The following is a 15,774-nucleotide window of genomic DNA, read 5'->3' as shown; positions in this document are numbered from 1 at the left end:
ATGGATACACTTTGTTTATTTCAATGTCATATATATTTTACTATTGGACGTCATCACTACATAGTATAAAACAAAGTAGCTTTTTCTGTCCCTATATCCCTATGTATGCTTAAATCTTTAAAACTACGCAACGGATCTTGATGCGGTTTTTTTTCATAGATAGAGTGATTGAAGAGGAAGGTTTATATTCTGTAGAATGACATCCATTAAATAGGGGAGAAATCAATAATAAACTACAGTTTCCGAAGCGAAGCGAGGGCGGGTCGTTAGTATTATTATAATATTGAAAGACAAAAACATTCTGATAGCATAAAAAATCGAAATGCTTGGAAGAAATTTTGTGCAGCGTTGTAAATGCAGAATAATCTCTCACAGGTTGTTGATTGATGATTTACCTACCTATGTATGTTTTAACATTGATTTAAACAATATTTACTATGGTCACATGACTAAAGGGATTACTAAGTTTAGGTACTGTTGTTTTTATGTGTTATTACTTATAATGTTGTCTATCTATACTAATATTATAAAGAGGAAAGATTTGTTTGTTTGTTTGTTTCGAATAGGCTCCGAAACTACTGGACCGATTTGAAAAATTCTTTTTCCATTAGAAGCCGACATTGTCCCTGATGAACATAGGCTACTTTTTTTATTATTTTTTTTATTATTTTTTTTGTTTCATGTGTGTTTTAATGTTTCCGAAGCGAAGCGAGGGCGGGTCGCTAGTAATATAATAAATGAAAGACTTTAATTTTATTTATTTATTAAAAAACTCTTATGCATAACTTGATTGCTATGGAAATGCTCCTGCATAGTAATGTAGTAAGTGCGTGAAGTAGAAAAATTGTCACGAATATCATATGGAGAGATATTTCGCGTTTCGCAAGTTCGATTATAGCGTGAAATGGTCATCCGATATTGTTTTACCTGAAATAAAGAGAGGGGTTAATTCAGAAACCGAAAGAAGAAAAAGTATGGGCTCCAGTAACTACTTAACACCAGGTGAGCTGTGAGCTCGTCCACATGTCTAAGTAATAAATAAAAAAAGCTTACTTTCGGCAGCATCAAGTTTGCTCGTTTCCTAAAGAAATCGCCAGTATCCTGAAAAGAAGAACTAACACAAATAAACTGGCAAGTTTGAATCCCTTTTTACAAATTTCAGATTACAGGCGTCCCTCGTATCCCGCGGGAGTTGCTGGACTTCGACCGGGTGGGTCCGTAGGTGCGGATAACGGGCTTCTGGGCACTACTCCCAGGGAAATCGTGTGGTCTCGCGTTGCAACACAACGAGAGAGGCCGAACGACGTGGACCAAAACCAGCACCGGGGGATCCAAGTCCTCCACATGTCGAAGGGTGGTCCTCCTGGAGATACGTGGGTCACTACTTTTTTTCCTTTTCCTTTGGACTATTTTGTTGTTTTTATTTACTGTCTTTTCGTTATTTTAATTTAGTTTATAATAGGGGTTAAGTATGAAATTGAAGATTTATTGTAACTAGAGGTCCCGCAGTAGTCGAAATTCGACTATAATTAATTGGAATTGTAAGTTTGTACACTATTGTGATTGTATTTTATACTTCTATAATCACAAATTTCGCCAAGACTACACTATAAAAAATATTAACAAAGACAAACCATATTTAATCTATTCTCAATTTGACAACAGACGTCAAGAATAAAAGTTTGGCAATAAATAGTATGCATGCGTGTGTGCGTCAAATACATGGTATGTAGTGTGTGTGATGTCGAGGCGATTGGCCAACCCCACGTGGGGGCTACGGACCGTCGAGGCGGTTTACCCGGTCTTTGATGACTGGGTGAATCGTGGCGAGGGACGTCTCACCTTTCGTCTGGTGCAGGTGCTGACCGGGCACGGATGCTTCGGGAAGTACCTGCGCCGGATAGGGGCTGAGCCGACGACGAGGTGTCACCATTGTGGACACGACCTGGACACGGCGGAGCATACGCTCGCTGTCTGCCCCGCTTGGGAGGTGCAGCGCCGTGTCCTGGTCGCAAAGATAGGACCTGACTTGTCGCTGCCTGGCGTCGTGGCGTCGATGCTTGGCAGCGATGAGTCATGGAAGGCTATGCTCGACTTCTGCGAGTGCACCATCTCGCAGAAGGAGGCGGCGGGGCGAGTGAGGGAAAGCTCTCCTCACTACGCAGAAACCCGCCGCCGCCGAGCAGGGGGTCGGGACCGGGGTCGTATCCGTGACCTGGCCCCCTAAGAGCTAGGGGTCCCACCCGTTTTGTGCGGGGAGAGACCCAGACGTGGGGTGGCGTGCTTTGCACGCTCACCCGCAATAGGAAGCCGGGTGATGGTAGACCGCGTTCCCCCGACGGCTCTGGGGGAAGGTGTAACGCGGCGCCATCAAAGCGGGCTCTCAGCCCGCTGAACGAGGGAACCGGTGGTCGTGTCGCTGGCGGCCACCGGTCCGGCGTCCGTGGGACGGTGGGATGGATGTAATGTGCTCTGCGTCAACCCTGTCCCGCCGTTTCAACAGCCCCGACTGGGCTCCGGCCCGGTCCGAGGTAGGGCGCCGGCTGTGAGCGGCAGGAGTTTTTAGTGAGGTTCAACTCCCACATACCCCACCTGCCGCGCGGGTGGGGATCCGGCGATTTTCTCCTGTGGAAAAAAAAAAATGTTGTGTGTGTGATGTTTTCTTTATGGATTTAAAGTATCTTTTATGCATTATTTTAAAAAAATATTAGCATTGTGCACTTCTTCTCTATATTCTCTATAAGTGTGGGAAATTTCATACTCCTCTGACCGCGCAATTTTCGTAAAAAAGGATACAAAGTTTTTGCTTCACGTATTAATATATAGATAGGTACTTCGAATTGACATAGAACATTCATCGTTTGGGATTTTTGAATGAATCTTTTATCAAATGGTACCTCCTGTGAGGTTCTTCTTTTAAAAAATGCGCAACATTGATTTATCGACTTTCAGTTGTTTTTTTATTCAGCTTACATAAGAAAGATGGATACTTCGAAAATTCGAGTGATTTTATAATACGAGTTCCGACGCGGAATACCAATGTTGCGTTTGGAGAGGGGACTGCTAATGAACGTACCGTGCGATTTTGGTTTAAACGCTTTCGTGATGGAAATTTCGATTTGAAGAATGAAAGCACGTGGAATAATAATGAATTGAAAGAGATGGTGGAAGGCGATTCGAGTCAAACTACCCAGGAATTAGCGGCATGGTTTAACGTTACCTTACCAACAATATTGACTCATTTGCGTCAAATCAATAAAATAAAATAAACCTCATGATTTGACTGGTCTACAGAAAGAAACGCGTGTTGAAACTTGTATTACCTTGTTGAATCGATATAGAAATGAAGGAATATTGGATCGAATTGTGACATGTGATGAAAAGTGGATTCTTTACGATAACCGTAAGCGAAAAATGCAATGGCTGACCCCAGGTCGAACGCCACAACAGTGTCCTAAAGCAAAGCTTACCAATAAAAAGGTAATGGTAACGGTTTGGTGATCTCACTCAGCATGGTGTTATTCACTATAGCTCTGTATATACTGTATTATATGTACTGTTTTAGGGTCTGTTCCTAGCACATGTAAAGAACAAGAACCCTGCAAAGGCCCTAATGACCTTAATTCACAGAGATCCATAATTCTATGAAAACAGCCGAACATTTAATTAAAAATAGATTTGAGCGGTATTTAAGAAAGGAAAAAACACTACCACCTGAACAACTTGGTCTCTGTAGCTGCTTTATCACAATATTGCGCAAAATTCATTCTCGCTCACGACTCGGTCGTGTGTGGACGAAGATTCGGCTACTAACATAGTGATTTATTATTTGAAAACTACTCCTTAACATATTTTTTAAGCAAGTACGATTTGTAAGTTTGTTTATGTTTTATAGGTGGTGAACTGGATCAAGAGCTAGATCAACCTGTGGTGGAAGTGGAAAGAAACAATAACTTGGATAATGTAGGCCCACATGATTCAAATTTAACGGATTGTGAACATTTGGGTACTAACATAGTGATTTTTATTATTTGAAAACTTCTTTTATTTTTTTTATGACAGTACGATTTGTAAAAATTGATTTAAAAGTGTCTAAGTTTAATAGGTGGTGAATTGGATCAAGAGCTAGAACAATCTGATTTGAATACCAATAATAAAAGATCGAGAAAGAGGAAGAGTCAGCCAGAAAAATGGCAAAAACATGTGAAAAAAAGTTTGACGAACACAGGAAAGTCTCATCAAACCCTTAAAGGACGCAAAATACCAGCTAAAAAACTAAAAACTCCATGTTCAACCAATTGTCGATTGAAGTGTACTGAAAATTTTATTGAAGAAAAAAGATTAAATATTTTCAACGATTTCTGGGGCATTGGTGATCTCGAAAGACAGCGCTACTTTGTTGCTAATTGTTTGGAAGTTGTTAAGCCAAAGTATGCGGCTACACAAAGAAGATAGTAAGCGATCCCTGAATGTGTCATACAATTTTACAATTAACTCCTTCCTTCACGTCAACGTTGGACATAGGACATTATTTTTTATCTACAGTGAATAAAAAGAAAGCAGAAGCAACGGGCGTTATAGCTGAAGATCTTAGAGGACGTCATGGTAATATCGGTAGATGTTTAACACAGGCGGACAAAGATGGTGCAAGGGAACATATAAATTCTTATCTGAGAAAAGAGTCGCATTACTGTCGGGCAAGCTCTACAAAAGATTATCTGGATGGTGACTTAAACTTGACTATGATGTACCGACAGTATAAGGAATGGTGCCATTAGAATAGTAAATCTATTATCAAGCATGGAACCTATGAATATATTTTTCGAAACGAGTTTAACATTGCATTTCACAAGCCCAAGAAGGATCAGTGTTCAATTTTTTTGTCGTATCAAAATGCTGTTGGCGATGATAAGTTACAACTGATGCACAATTATGAGAAACATTTAAAAGAAAGAGATTTGTGCAGATCGGAAAAGAAAGCTGACATAGAAACATGCAGGAATGATCCTAATAAGATAATTTGTTGTTTTGACATGCAGGCAGTTCTTCAGACACCATGCGGGAACGATTCTCCCTTTTTTTATAAAAGAAGACTTAATGTGTACAACTGCACTGCACCGTATATGACGTTGTATCAAAAGCTGCGTATTGCTACCTTTGGAATGAATCGTTAGGGTGTAACGTAATGTTACAACTGAAATCGTCTGCAAAATAAAAAAAATAAAAAAAATAAAAAAAAAACTTAAAAAAACTTCAGAGGTGTCAAGGGACACCCGGATGGAACGAAGTTCCTTTCGATTAATTAGTGAAGGAATTGTAATTTTTTTTTTAGTTATAATAATAAATTACGGCATTATGAAGAAGAAGAAAAACAATACTATGAACTAAATTACTATTGTTGAAACGCTATCTCGAGAAACTGTACTCATTACGCGGACCGATCGGATACGAGCAATGTCACGCGATAAGCGCCTACACGTTGATTGGTCAGAATGACGGATCTAAAAAGTGTCGTGACAAGTTTTCGTAAGAATTTTTTCCGTCCAGCCCCCTTTCACAACGCCCGATAAGGAACTTCGTTCCAACAAAAGTATTTATGTTCAAAGCAGTTATTTTACCGATTGTACCGCTGAGGTGAGAACAATAGTTCCCACCTCCACCCGAGACGTAGGTTCGGCTGGCGCAGACACTGCGCAGCCGCCGGCAGTCGTCACTAGACTTCCTTGTTAGTCTTACGTTTGTATTCGAATTCAGTTAAAGTTCGTTTTCAAACCAGACGACTTACCTACAAATAATTTATTTAATTTTTATTTATTTAGTACAGCATATCGTGTGCTTTGCTTAATATTAACGCTATTAAAATAACCGGATTCGACCCCGCTTTTAGGGTGAGTTGGAAATGGCATATTATATATTTTTTAACGCATTACTTCTTTTTTTTTTATATTTTGCTAATCATGCACAGCTATACTTCACTTGTTTTTTTTTGCTTTCATTTTTTATTGTGCATTTACTCCGTCCTGGTTGACTACTATACTAACTATTCTGGTTGAATCTCGCCACAAGATGTGGGTACCTTGCTCGAGTTCTCGTTGGTCAACCAGATCGGAAGGTAGATAAACAAGTTTGTGAAATTGGTCTTATCGCTTCCAGGGTTCATGCCTTGCTGCTTTTTCACGCTTCCTGCTTCTTGCTTCACCCGATAACTGCGTCTGTGCTGAAAAAGTCATCTCCGCCCAGTAACCCGTACCCTGGTGATCTAGCTAGCCCAGGAGACCTCCAGGAGTCCAGGCGTGGTGCTTCAGCGGGTCAAGCCACGTCCGTTGGCTGCCGGAATTCAGGAGGGTAACCTACAGAGGGAGCGTCAGATCGGCCGTACAACCACACCCTACAAATTTGTGTGCTCAACTGCTTGTTTTTTTTTGTAACATATTTTTTTACTGAGAAACTAGTGTTTTGTTTTTTTTCTTAAGGGAAAGACTAAGCAGTTATCGCAAGGGGGAACAGGTTGCGATGAAGTTGGGACGTGCATTTACAATTTTTTTAAAGACCACTGTGTTGGAAAAAAATTTCTTTTCTACACTGACAATTGTTCTGCACAGAATAAAAATAAATATTTACTAAGTCTCTACCACTATGCTATTAAAGTTTTGGGTGTTGTGTCAATAACACACAAATACTTAGTTGTTGGACACACCCAGAACGAAGGTGACAGCGCGCATAGCACAATTGAACGGGAGAAGACACAAATACTGAAAAATGGATCAATTTTTGTACCAACAAAGCGGAAATCGGTAATACAATGCGCCAAGAACACCGGAACTCCATACGCAGTACATGAATTAAACTTCAGTGATATATATTCTCGATCTAAAGGACCTCGTAACGCAGTTTGGTAAAAACTTCACGGTAAATAATGACGGTGATCGTGTTGTGTGGAATGACATCAAAAAAATCTTCATGCAAGCGTCTTCTCCATACTTAATTTTTTATAACGACACCTATGATCAAAATGCAACGATGAAGTGCTTAAATGTGCGCAACAAAATGAGAGGCAGAGGTGGTGTAAATGTTGAACTTAATTTACGATATAAGTACCACCAGCAGCCAAAGATATCAACCCTAAAGAAAAAAGATTTGCTTGCTTTGCGACTCAAATGTTATTCCAAGAGTATACCGAGATTATTACTCAAGTTTGGAGGCTGGAGACAATCATATTGAACCCGATGAGCATAACGAAAATTATTAATTTGACGCACCTAATTATTATAAGATTTAACTGATTTCTTTTATTTTTTTAAATATTAATAAACCATTAAGGTTTCTAAATTGATTGGTTGTTTAATTTCATTACTGGCTTATTTAGAAATATTCCAAATAGTCCTTAGATTTTCAGGAAAATTTTAATTCATTATTGGAACATTTTAAAAAAATACTGATAGCTCATTAATTACAAATTATATCTTGAATCTTAGTAATACACAATAAACTTGGCTATAATCTGCATATTATTCAATTAAAAAAATATTACTAAATGGTCTCTAGATAAAATAAAATGACACTGGAATATTTTCAAAATCTTTAAAACTTAATTACTCAGAACAGCTGAAGTGGCAGTGGGCTGGCCATATATGCCGTAGGACTGACGATCGCTGGAGCAGACGGGTCCTCGAGTGGAGACCGCGCAGCGGAAGACGTAACGTGGGACGCCCCCTAGCTAGATGGTGCGATGACCTCCGCACGGTGGCCGGCAAGAAGTGGATGAGGAGAGCAGCAGACCGGGCTCAGTGGTGTAGATTGGGAGAGGCCTATGTCCAGCAGTGGACGACTGTGGGCTGTTGATGATGATGATGATACTCAGAACAGGCCATTTTGAAATGTTCCATTAGTGTTTCCGACCGACGATTTTTAAAAATTGTTTTTACCCGGAATTTGGAACCGGTCATAAAAATCCACTATTTATACGTGAGTATCAACATTGGGGGCAAGCGCAAAGCCGACGACTCACATCAAGATGTCGAAAGTGCCGACTCAGATACTTCGACCGATACTACCGATAAGTATGCCATTTCTAAACGGGAAAATGACTGCCGTCAGTATCCAGAAGATGGTGGTAGCTTTGAAATTATTGTAATTTTGAAAGCTCCAAAACCAGGCCGATACGAGACAGAGACCTCCCTCGGCGCTTCGTTGAAACGAGGTAACATGGGCATCAAAAGATTTAAAAGAATTAACAAACATAAAATTTGAGCTTTATTCGAGCGACCAGGGTTAGCTAATAGTGCCCTTATATAATATTAAAACTTTAAAGGACCTTCACCTAAAATCATCAATACTCGTGTAGTGACTTACACACGTGATTGCGTAGTTCGCAAGTGGTAGTGTGAACAGCGCGAGGTGCGCCATCACAGCTTCCCGCGCTAGTCGTCCGCAGACCTCTGACCGTCAGTTACTTGGATACACCTGTCTCGATCGATTAAGATTATATTTAGTGCTTAATGTATACAGTGTATATCTTCCTCTGTGCCTGGACTCTCTTCTATTGTTGCTGTGAACTATCCACCTGTACTTGCTTGTTGCTTTTCTCCTTCTAATCGTTTGTAAAAGTATTTGTGTAATAAATCGATGTGTTTGTGAAATTGGACATAGTCATTACGGTGACAGACTTAAACCCCTTATTGTCTGAACCAAGACTCACGCAGCAGACCCCATAACTAGTGACCCCGAGAAGAACATTATAGCAAAATGAGCAGTGAGGATAGTGACAACTTTTTCGCAAACTACCCCACGAAAAAATTATCGAAAATGAAGTGCCTGTTTCTGTTGATCCATCTGGTAATCCAGCGGAACTTTTTCGGGTTGGTGTAAGGATACCGCCTTTCTGGTCGAAAGACCATCAATATCGTTTGGAGCCTCTGGGTCTGCGGAGGGACTTCGGTTCCCTCTGTATTTTATACCGTATGTTCCATGGGGAGTGCTCTGAGGAATTGTTCGAGATGATACCAGCATCTCGTTTTTACCATCGCACCGCCCGCCACCGGAGTAGAGTTCATCCATACTACCTGGAGCCGCTGCGGTCATCCACAGTGCGTTTCCAGAGATCTTTTTTGCCACGTACCATCCGGCTATGGAATGAGCTCCCCTCCACGGTGTTTCCCGAGCGCTATGACATGTCCTTCTTCAAACGAGGCTCTGCCCCTTGCATTGCTGAAGTCCATGGGCGACGGTAACCACTCACCATCAGGTGGGCCGTATGCCCGTCTGCCTACAAAGGCAATAAAAAAAAAAAAAAAAAAAAAAAAATATGGTTTTGTCAAATAGAAGGTTAATTTAACATGACAAAAATAACTGACGATTTAACAAAATTTCACTACGTGCTTTCAAACTTGGACCGGCAGTTGTAACGTAATGTTACAACTGAAATCGTCTGCCACTCAAACTTTTAAAATAGACGCAAGTTTGAACAAAAACCTTAAAATAAATGTGTGCAACAATGGGCGGCCTTATCGCTTAGAGCGATTTCTTCCAGGCAACCATGAAAAGTATTTATGTCTAAGCAGTTATTTTATCGATTGTATCGCTGAGGTGAGAACAATAGTTCCCACCTCCCCCCGAGACGTAGGTTCGGCTCGTGCAGACACTGCGCAGCGGCAGTCGTCACTAGACTTCCTTGTTAGTCTTATGTTTGTTTTTGAGTTCAGTTTAAAGTTCGCTTTCAAACTAGACGACTTACCCAGCAAATAATTTATAAAATTATTATAATAAAATTATTAAAAAATATTTAACTTATTTTAATTTAGTACAGCAATATCGTGTGCTGTGTTTAATATTAACACTAGTAAAATAACCGGATTCGACCCCGCTTTTCTACCCGATGATATGTAGGCGAAGTAAAATGTCCCTTAGAAATAAGGTGACACTACAAAACTTGCATACGCCCCGTCATGACCTATGCAAGTGTAGTGTTCGCTCACGCGGCCCGCACTCACTTAAAATCCTTTAAAATTATTCAATCCCGTTTTTGCAGGATAGCCGTCGGAGTAATATATATGTCAGAGGAAGCAATGAGTCGAGTTGATTCTTGTTTACATGCTTAATGTTTATTATTATTAGTTTTACGTTGTAATTACTTTTATAATTCCTAATTTTATTTTATCTTGTTTGTTACGTTTTTCTATAACTTTAAAACCTTTCATAAAAATAAACTGTAATAAAAGGTACCATAACTGTAAATCACGTAGGCAGCGACCAATCAGAGCAGAGCGTCTTGTCTCGAGCGTGGTCGGGGCGCCATCTTCACTTTGGAGAAAGCTTGTATGGTCGTGTGACGTATTTTGTGAGCATAAAAACGTATCGAGTTGGATCGTTGGATATAGTTAAAGTAAGATTGGTGTACCGAACTCGCTGCTCGGTCTAAACTGTTGTATTCCTACAATATTACCTGTATAAACTGAATTAAACTACTGATAAAACGGCATCCATTGTGTTTTGTGCTCGCATTTCATCCCAATGAAGCCCACTAAGCCCACAGCCACTAATGACGATGTCAACGAAGAGAGCCTTTCCCCGACATCAGAAGTGGGATCGGTGCAGGCACAAAACGTGAACGGACAGATAACGGCAAATGATGGGTGGCGTGCGTTATTTGAAGCACAACAAACTAGCATGAAGCTACTCGTGGAGGCTTTGACTAAACCACCGAATCTTGAGGATAAAAACATCACGCTGCCTAAGTTTCAACCGGATGATGCAAACACTGACGCCCTGGCCTGGCTGGCCACGGCGGACATTTGCTTATCGGATCGTGAGATACAGGGAAGTAAATTAATTCTCATTCTTAGTAAGGCTCTGAAAGGGTCGGCTGCAACATGGTTTTCTCAAATAGTTTTTCCTAATATGAAATGGGTAGAATTTAAGGAAATTTTTATTTCTCGATTTGTTACGTTAGAAATATGTGCAGCGACGTTATTGAAGATGCTTACTGGTAAACCACAAGAAGGTGAATGTCTTGCTGCATATGCAAGCCGTTTATTTACCTTACTCATGTCACGATGGAGTAATTTAGAAAAGGAAGAAATGGTGGTGTCTTTAATACTTGCACACATGGGACAAATTGAGCCACGGTTACAACGCAATATTTTTGCGGAAGAAATAACAACCCGCTGTAAAATGCAACGCGAACTAATGGCTTTTTCTTATCGCAAACGGAGCTACCAAGAGATGACAAAAGCCGTTGCAAGCAATACGCACGATAACAAACTTCCTAAATTAAGTTCTGGTTCCACAAAATGTTACGCTTGTGGATAGCTTGGCCATAAATCTAATGAATGTTTCAGTCGATCGCATGAAAAACAGCAAACAGCTCCGATATTTGAACACCCTGACACAGCTGAGGGTAAGCGTGCCCCTGTGACTTGCTACAAGTGTGGTGTTGAAGGTCATGTGGCATCGCGGTGCTCAAAAACATGGACAGTTACAAGTAATAATGCACAACCAACCGTCGCACCCAGCATCGTGAAGCGAGTGAACGTGTGTGGTATGAAGCCTATCACCGGGATAATTACACAATTTGGTGAGCAGTTCCCATTTTGTTTTGATTCTGGTGCTGACTGTTCCTTAATTAAAGAGAGCGTCTCTCGTAAGCTTGTCGGTACATTACAGCACGCTATTGCTACATTGTGTAACATATAACTCACAAAAGGGAATGCCCATTTTAGGCCCAAAGCGGACAATAGATTATAGAAAAAATACTTAGTGCATTAATTTTGTCATAAATAAATATGTATTTACTTTCTTGCAAATAAGCGCCACTATAGTTTACAATAAGTAGTTTTAAAAAAGTAACTCTATTGAAAAAACAAGGATTTTTATTTTTGCGGGAAAAATATTGCCAGCTTCAAAACCTTTTACGTATGAAGTAAATATTTTGAGTATATAAATAAAACATATAAATAAATCATTTCAAGTATTATCATTAATCAATCGATTTTAATGGATTTTATGCACATAAAATAACATCGAAGACATACCCATTGGACTTTAACTTGTAACTATACTTGAGACCTTAGAACTTATATCTCAAGGTGGGTGGCGCATTTACGTTGTAGAAGTATGTGGGCTCGAGTAACCACTTAGCAACACCAGGGTGGCTGTGAGCTCGTCCACCCATCTAAGCAATAAAAAAAACTTTACTAGTATTTTTATTTAAATATGTACAACTAAAACAAAAACATAAAAAATAATGTATACTCGTAAAAAAAAGATTAAGATAAAAATCAATAATCGGTTATTTAAAAAAACAATCGATATATGAATTTCATGTAATTATTTTACTTTATACTGACAACACTGAATTTAATCTGACTGACTGACAGTTGACACTTCGCTTGCTGCTTGTGGTGTTGTGCTTGCGTACAAAATGGATGTGTTTTGATTTTTCTTCGATTTATATTACTTTTATCAATAACGTTTCATCCTCCTCCTCGCGTCGTTTTCCTCATTACTGAGGGTCGTGACTCTCCCGCTGCATCAGTTTCTTCCGTACGATTTCCCTCCATCTTCTACGATCCTTAGCTTTGTGGAAGGCATTGTGAAAGTTGATGTCCAGAGAAGATCGTATTTGGTCCGACCATCTCTTGCGTCCTCTGGGACCTTTGCCATCTACCTTTCCTGTCACCATCAGCTGTTCAAGATTATGACCCTCTTTACGAGCAATATGTCCGAAGAATTCCAGCACCCTACGAAGGCATATAGTGGAAAGTCTGGCTTTGACATGAAGCTTTCTCAGAATAGACACGTTGGTGCGAAAGGCGGTCCATGGCATCTGTAGCATTTTTCTCCAGCACCACATTTCAAAAGCGTCTATTCGGTCTCTGTCGGCCTTCTTCATTGTCCAGGTCTCCGCGCCATAACTGAATATGGAGAAAACTAGCGAACTCACCAATTTGGTTTTAGTTTTTCGCGTGATGTTACGGTCTCTCCATATCTTATGCAGCTGGGACATTGCATTTTTGGCCATCCCTATACGTCTCCTTATCTCTTTTTCGCATGATCCTGTGTTATTAATGTTAGACCCTAGGTAGACGCATTCGCTCACGACGTCAAGGTTCAGCGTTCCCGTTAGTTCAAGGCTGTTGGTTCGATCCACAATCATCACTTTGGTCTTGCTGTGATTGACTTTTAGACCCAACAGCAAACTGATGTTCTCAATTCGAGCAAGGAGGTTCACCATCTCGATTTCACCTGCAGCAAGAAGTGTGGTGTCATCTGCGTAGCGGAGGTTGGTTATTTTAGTGCCACCTATTGTGACTCCGCCCTCCCAAACTTCACATGCCCGCCTGATTATGTACTCTCCATAGGTGTTAAGAAGAATAGGGGACAGGATAAATCCCTGTCTTACCCCTTTACCGAAACCAAAAAGCTCTGATGTGCAGTTCTCGACCTTTACCATTCCTTTATTGTCCAGGTATAGAGAGCGGATGAGGGCAACGAGGTGTAGAGGTACTCCCAGTTCACTATGTACCTTCCATAGGTCCGTCCACACAACACAGTCAAAGGCTTTACTGTAGTCGATAAAGCAAAAGATGGTGGGTGTGTTGAACTCCTAGGCCTTTTCGATCAATTGGCGAATGTTTAGAATTTGCTCACGGGTTCCTTTGCCCCTCACAAAACCCGCCTGCTCCTGTGGTATTTTCCAGTTCAGATAGTATCAAATCCTGTTATTGATGATATGTAACATCACTTTGCTGGCATGTGATATCAGTGCAAGGGTTCTATAATTATCGCACTTAGAAGTGGATCCCTTTTTGTGAAGAGGTAATATGATCGACTTAGTCCAGTCTGAAGGCCATCTTCCAGTTCGCCAGATGTTGTCGCAAATTCTGTGTAGGACTTTTACGGCTTTAGGACCCATGGCTTTTATTATTTCCGATATAACACGATCTGGACCAGGGGCTTTCCTGTATTTAAGCGCGTCTATAGCGGCGGTGATCTCTGATTCAAGGATGGGTGGTTCCAGCGTTAACTCGCACCAATTTGTTGTATCTTGTGGTGAGTTGCATTCACGTGAGATTCTATAAAGATTCTCGCAGTAGTAGCGCTATCTCCTCGTCACTGCCTCTAAGTCTTGCAAAGGCGTACCATCTTCATCTTCTACCAGCCATGATCTAGGTTTGAACTGTTTTGTCAGTAGTTTTAACTTCTTGAAGACGTCCGAGCTTTGCGATCTGAACGCATGCTCCTCTACCTCTTCACACATTGTCTTTGGATCATTCTAGAAAGCTCCGAGTACTTTACTGTCTGCTGGATCTGATAACCCACGGCTTCTAAGCTCCTTCCTATCCTGTATGAGTTTCAAGGTCTTAACTGACATCCAGGTCTGTTTAGGGCAGGGTGTAAGAGGGTGCTTGTTGCCAACCTTTTCGAATGTCTCATTGATCTGGTCCTTTAGGTGTCTCCATTGTTCGTCTGAGTCCGCGTTTGCTAATGGAGATGTTTGAACAATCGCTGCGTCAAGTGCACATTGGAACTGCTTTGCACATTATATATACACGTTGTAATAACGTTTCATACTACGACTAAAAAACATTGTGTGAATTGTGGTTTTACCCTGACCGAGATTTAAAACCGTGTATATGCTCTCTTTTGCTATTTTTAGATGATACTAATTGTGTATGAAGATGAAGAAAATATAGATATTTAAAGAATTAAGTGTGTTTTTTATACCCTATTGGATAAAAATACATTAGGAACATCTTAAACATTAAGAAAAGAAAAGTTCTTGAAGTATCTCACAATCCGACACTTATTTATATAGAAAATTAACCTCAAAACGAGTTTTTATTTTTATTATATTTTTTATAATAGTGGCGTCAATTTCAATATATTTTTTAGATATCCAATACATTCAAGAATTTGAATCAGTACATTTTTATAGTAATATTTGATGTCCATCTTGGGCCTAGCATACTATGGAGAGTGGACATTCCCCTTTGGATAGGATGGCGAGGTGGCCATAGGATGGCGAGGTGGCCAAAGGATGGCGAGGTGGCCATAGGATGGCGAGGTGGCCATTTTATTGCTATTAGTCTGTTAACGGCGAAGTGGCTGCTTAGATACTATGGAATTAATTTAGAATGTAGCGTGGAATCTATTAGGACTCAGATCGGAATACGAAACAGAAATGGAGTTATTGCATAAAGGATCAAACGTAAGGATCCTGTAATGTCCTGGGTCAGGAGTGGCCGAGACGTACAAAAATAAAGATTCTTTTTTTTGCAGATAGCGATGATGCACGGCCTTCAACATCACACGAGGACGTGTGATATGTCAGGACGGCCGTGTCAGAGGAAGCAATGAGTCGAGTTGATTCTTGTTTACATGCTTAATGTTTATTATTATTAGTTTTACGTTGTAATTACTTTTATAATTCCTATTTTTATTTTATCTTGTTTGTTACGTTTTTCTATAACTTAAAAACCTTTCATAAAAATAAACTGTAATAAAAGGTACCATAACTGTAAATCACGTAGGCAGCGACCAATCAGAGCAGAGCGTCTTGTCTCGAGCGTGGTCGAGGCGCCATCTTCACTTTGGAGAAAGCTTGTATGGACGTGTGACGTATTTTGTGAGCATAAAAACGTATCGAGTTGGATCGTTGGATATAGTTAAAGTGAGATTGGTGCACCGAACTCGCTGCTCGGTCTAAACTGTTGTATTCCTACAATATTACCGTGGAATAACGAAATATTGTATAAACTGAATTAAACTACTGAT

At 40.3% G+C, this 15,774-nt stretch overlaps 1 protein-coding gene and 1 long non-coding RNA gene across 2 annotated transcripts in view; one reads left to right on the top strand and one right to left on the bottom strand.

The window, feature by feature from the left end:
- Positions 1-746: 746 nt before the first annotated feature.
- LOC149503565 (uncharacterized) overlaps positions 747-15,774 on the bottom strand; it is a 33,585-nt gene continuing 18,557 nt past the window's right edge. The window contains exons 9-10 of the long non-coding RNA XR_016324119.1: positions 1,054-1,114; positions 747-927 (exon numbers count right to left, since the gene is read on the bottom strand). This is a non-coding gene — a long non-coding RNA (uncharacterized LOC149503565). The remainder of the gene's footprint in view (positions 928-1,053; positions 1,115-15,774) is intronic.
- LOC114252422 (uncharacterized) lies at positions 10,510-15,424 on the top strand. Its single transcript, XM_089727809.1, has 3 exons — positions 10,510-11,164; positions 11,390-11,572; positions 15,280-15,424. The coding sequence occupies exons 1-3, from the start codon at positions 10,510-10,512 to the stop codon at positions 15,321-15,323; spliced, it is 882 nt and encodes a 293-aa protein (XP_089583935.1). The 3' UTR covers positions 15,324-15,424.

This window comes from Bombyx mandarina, chromosome 01 (genome assembly GCF_030267445.1).
Source record: "Bombyx mandarina strain Sakado chromosome 01, ASM3026744v2".
Classification (NCBI taxonomy): Eukaryota; Metazoa; Arthropoda; class Insecta; order Lepidoptera; family Bombycidae; genus Bombyx; species Bombyx mandarina.
Note: the sequence above shows the minus strand (reverse complement) of the source record. Positions and strands in the feature narration are given on the sequence as shown.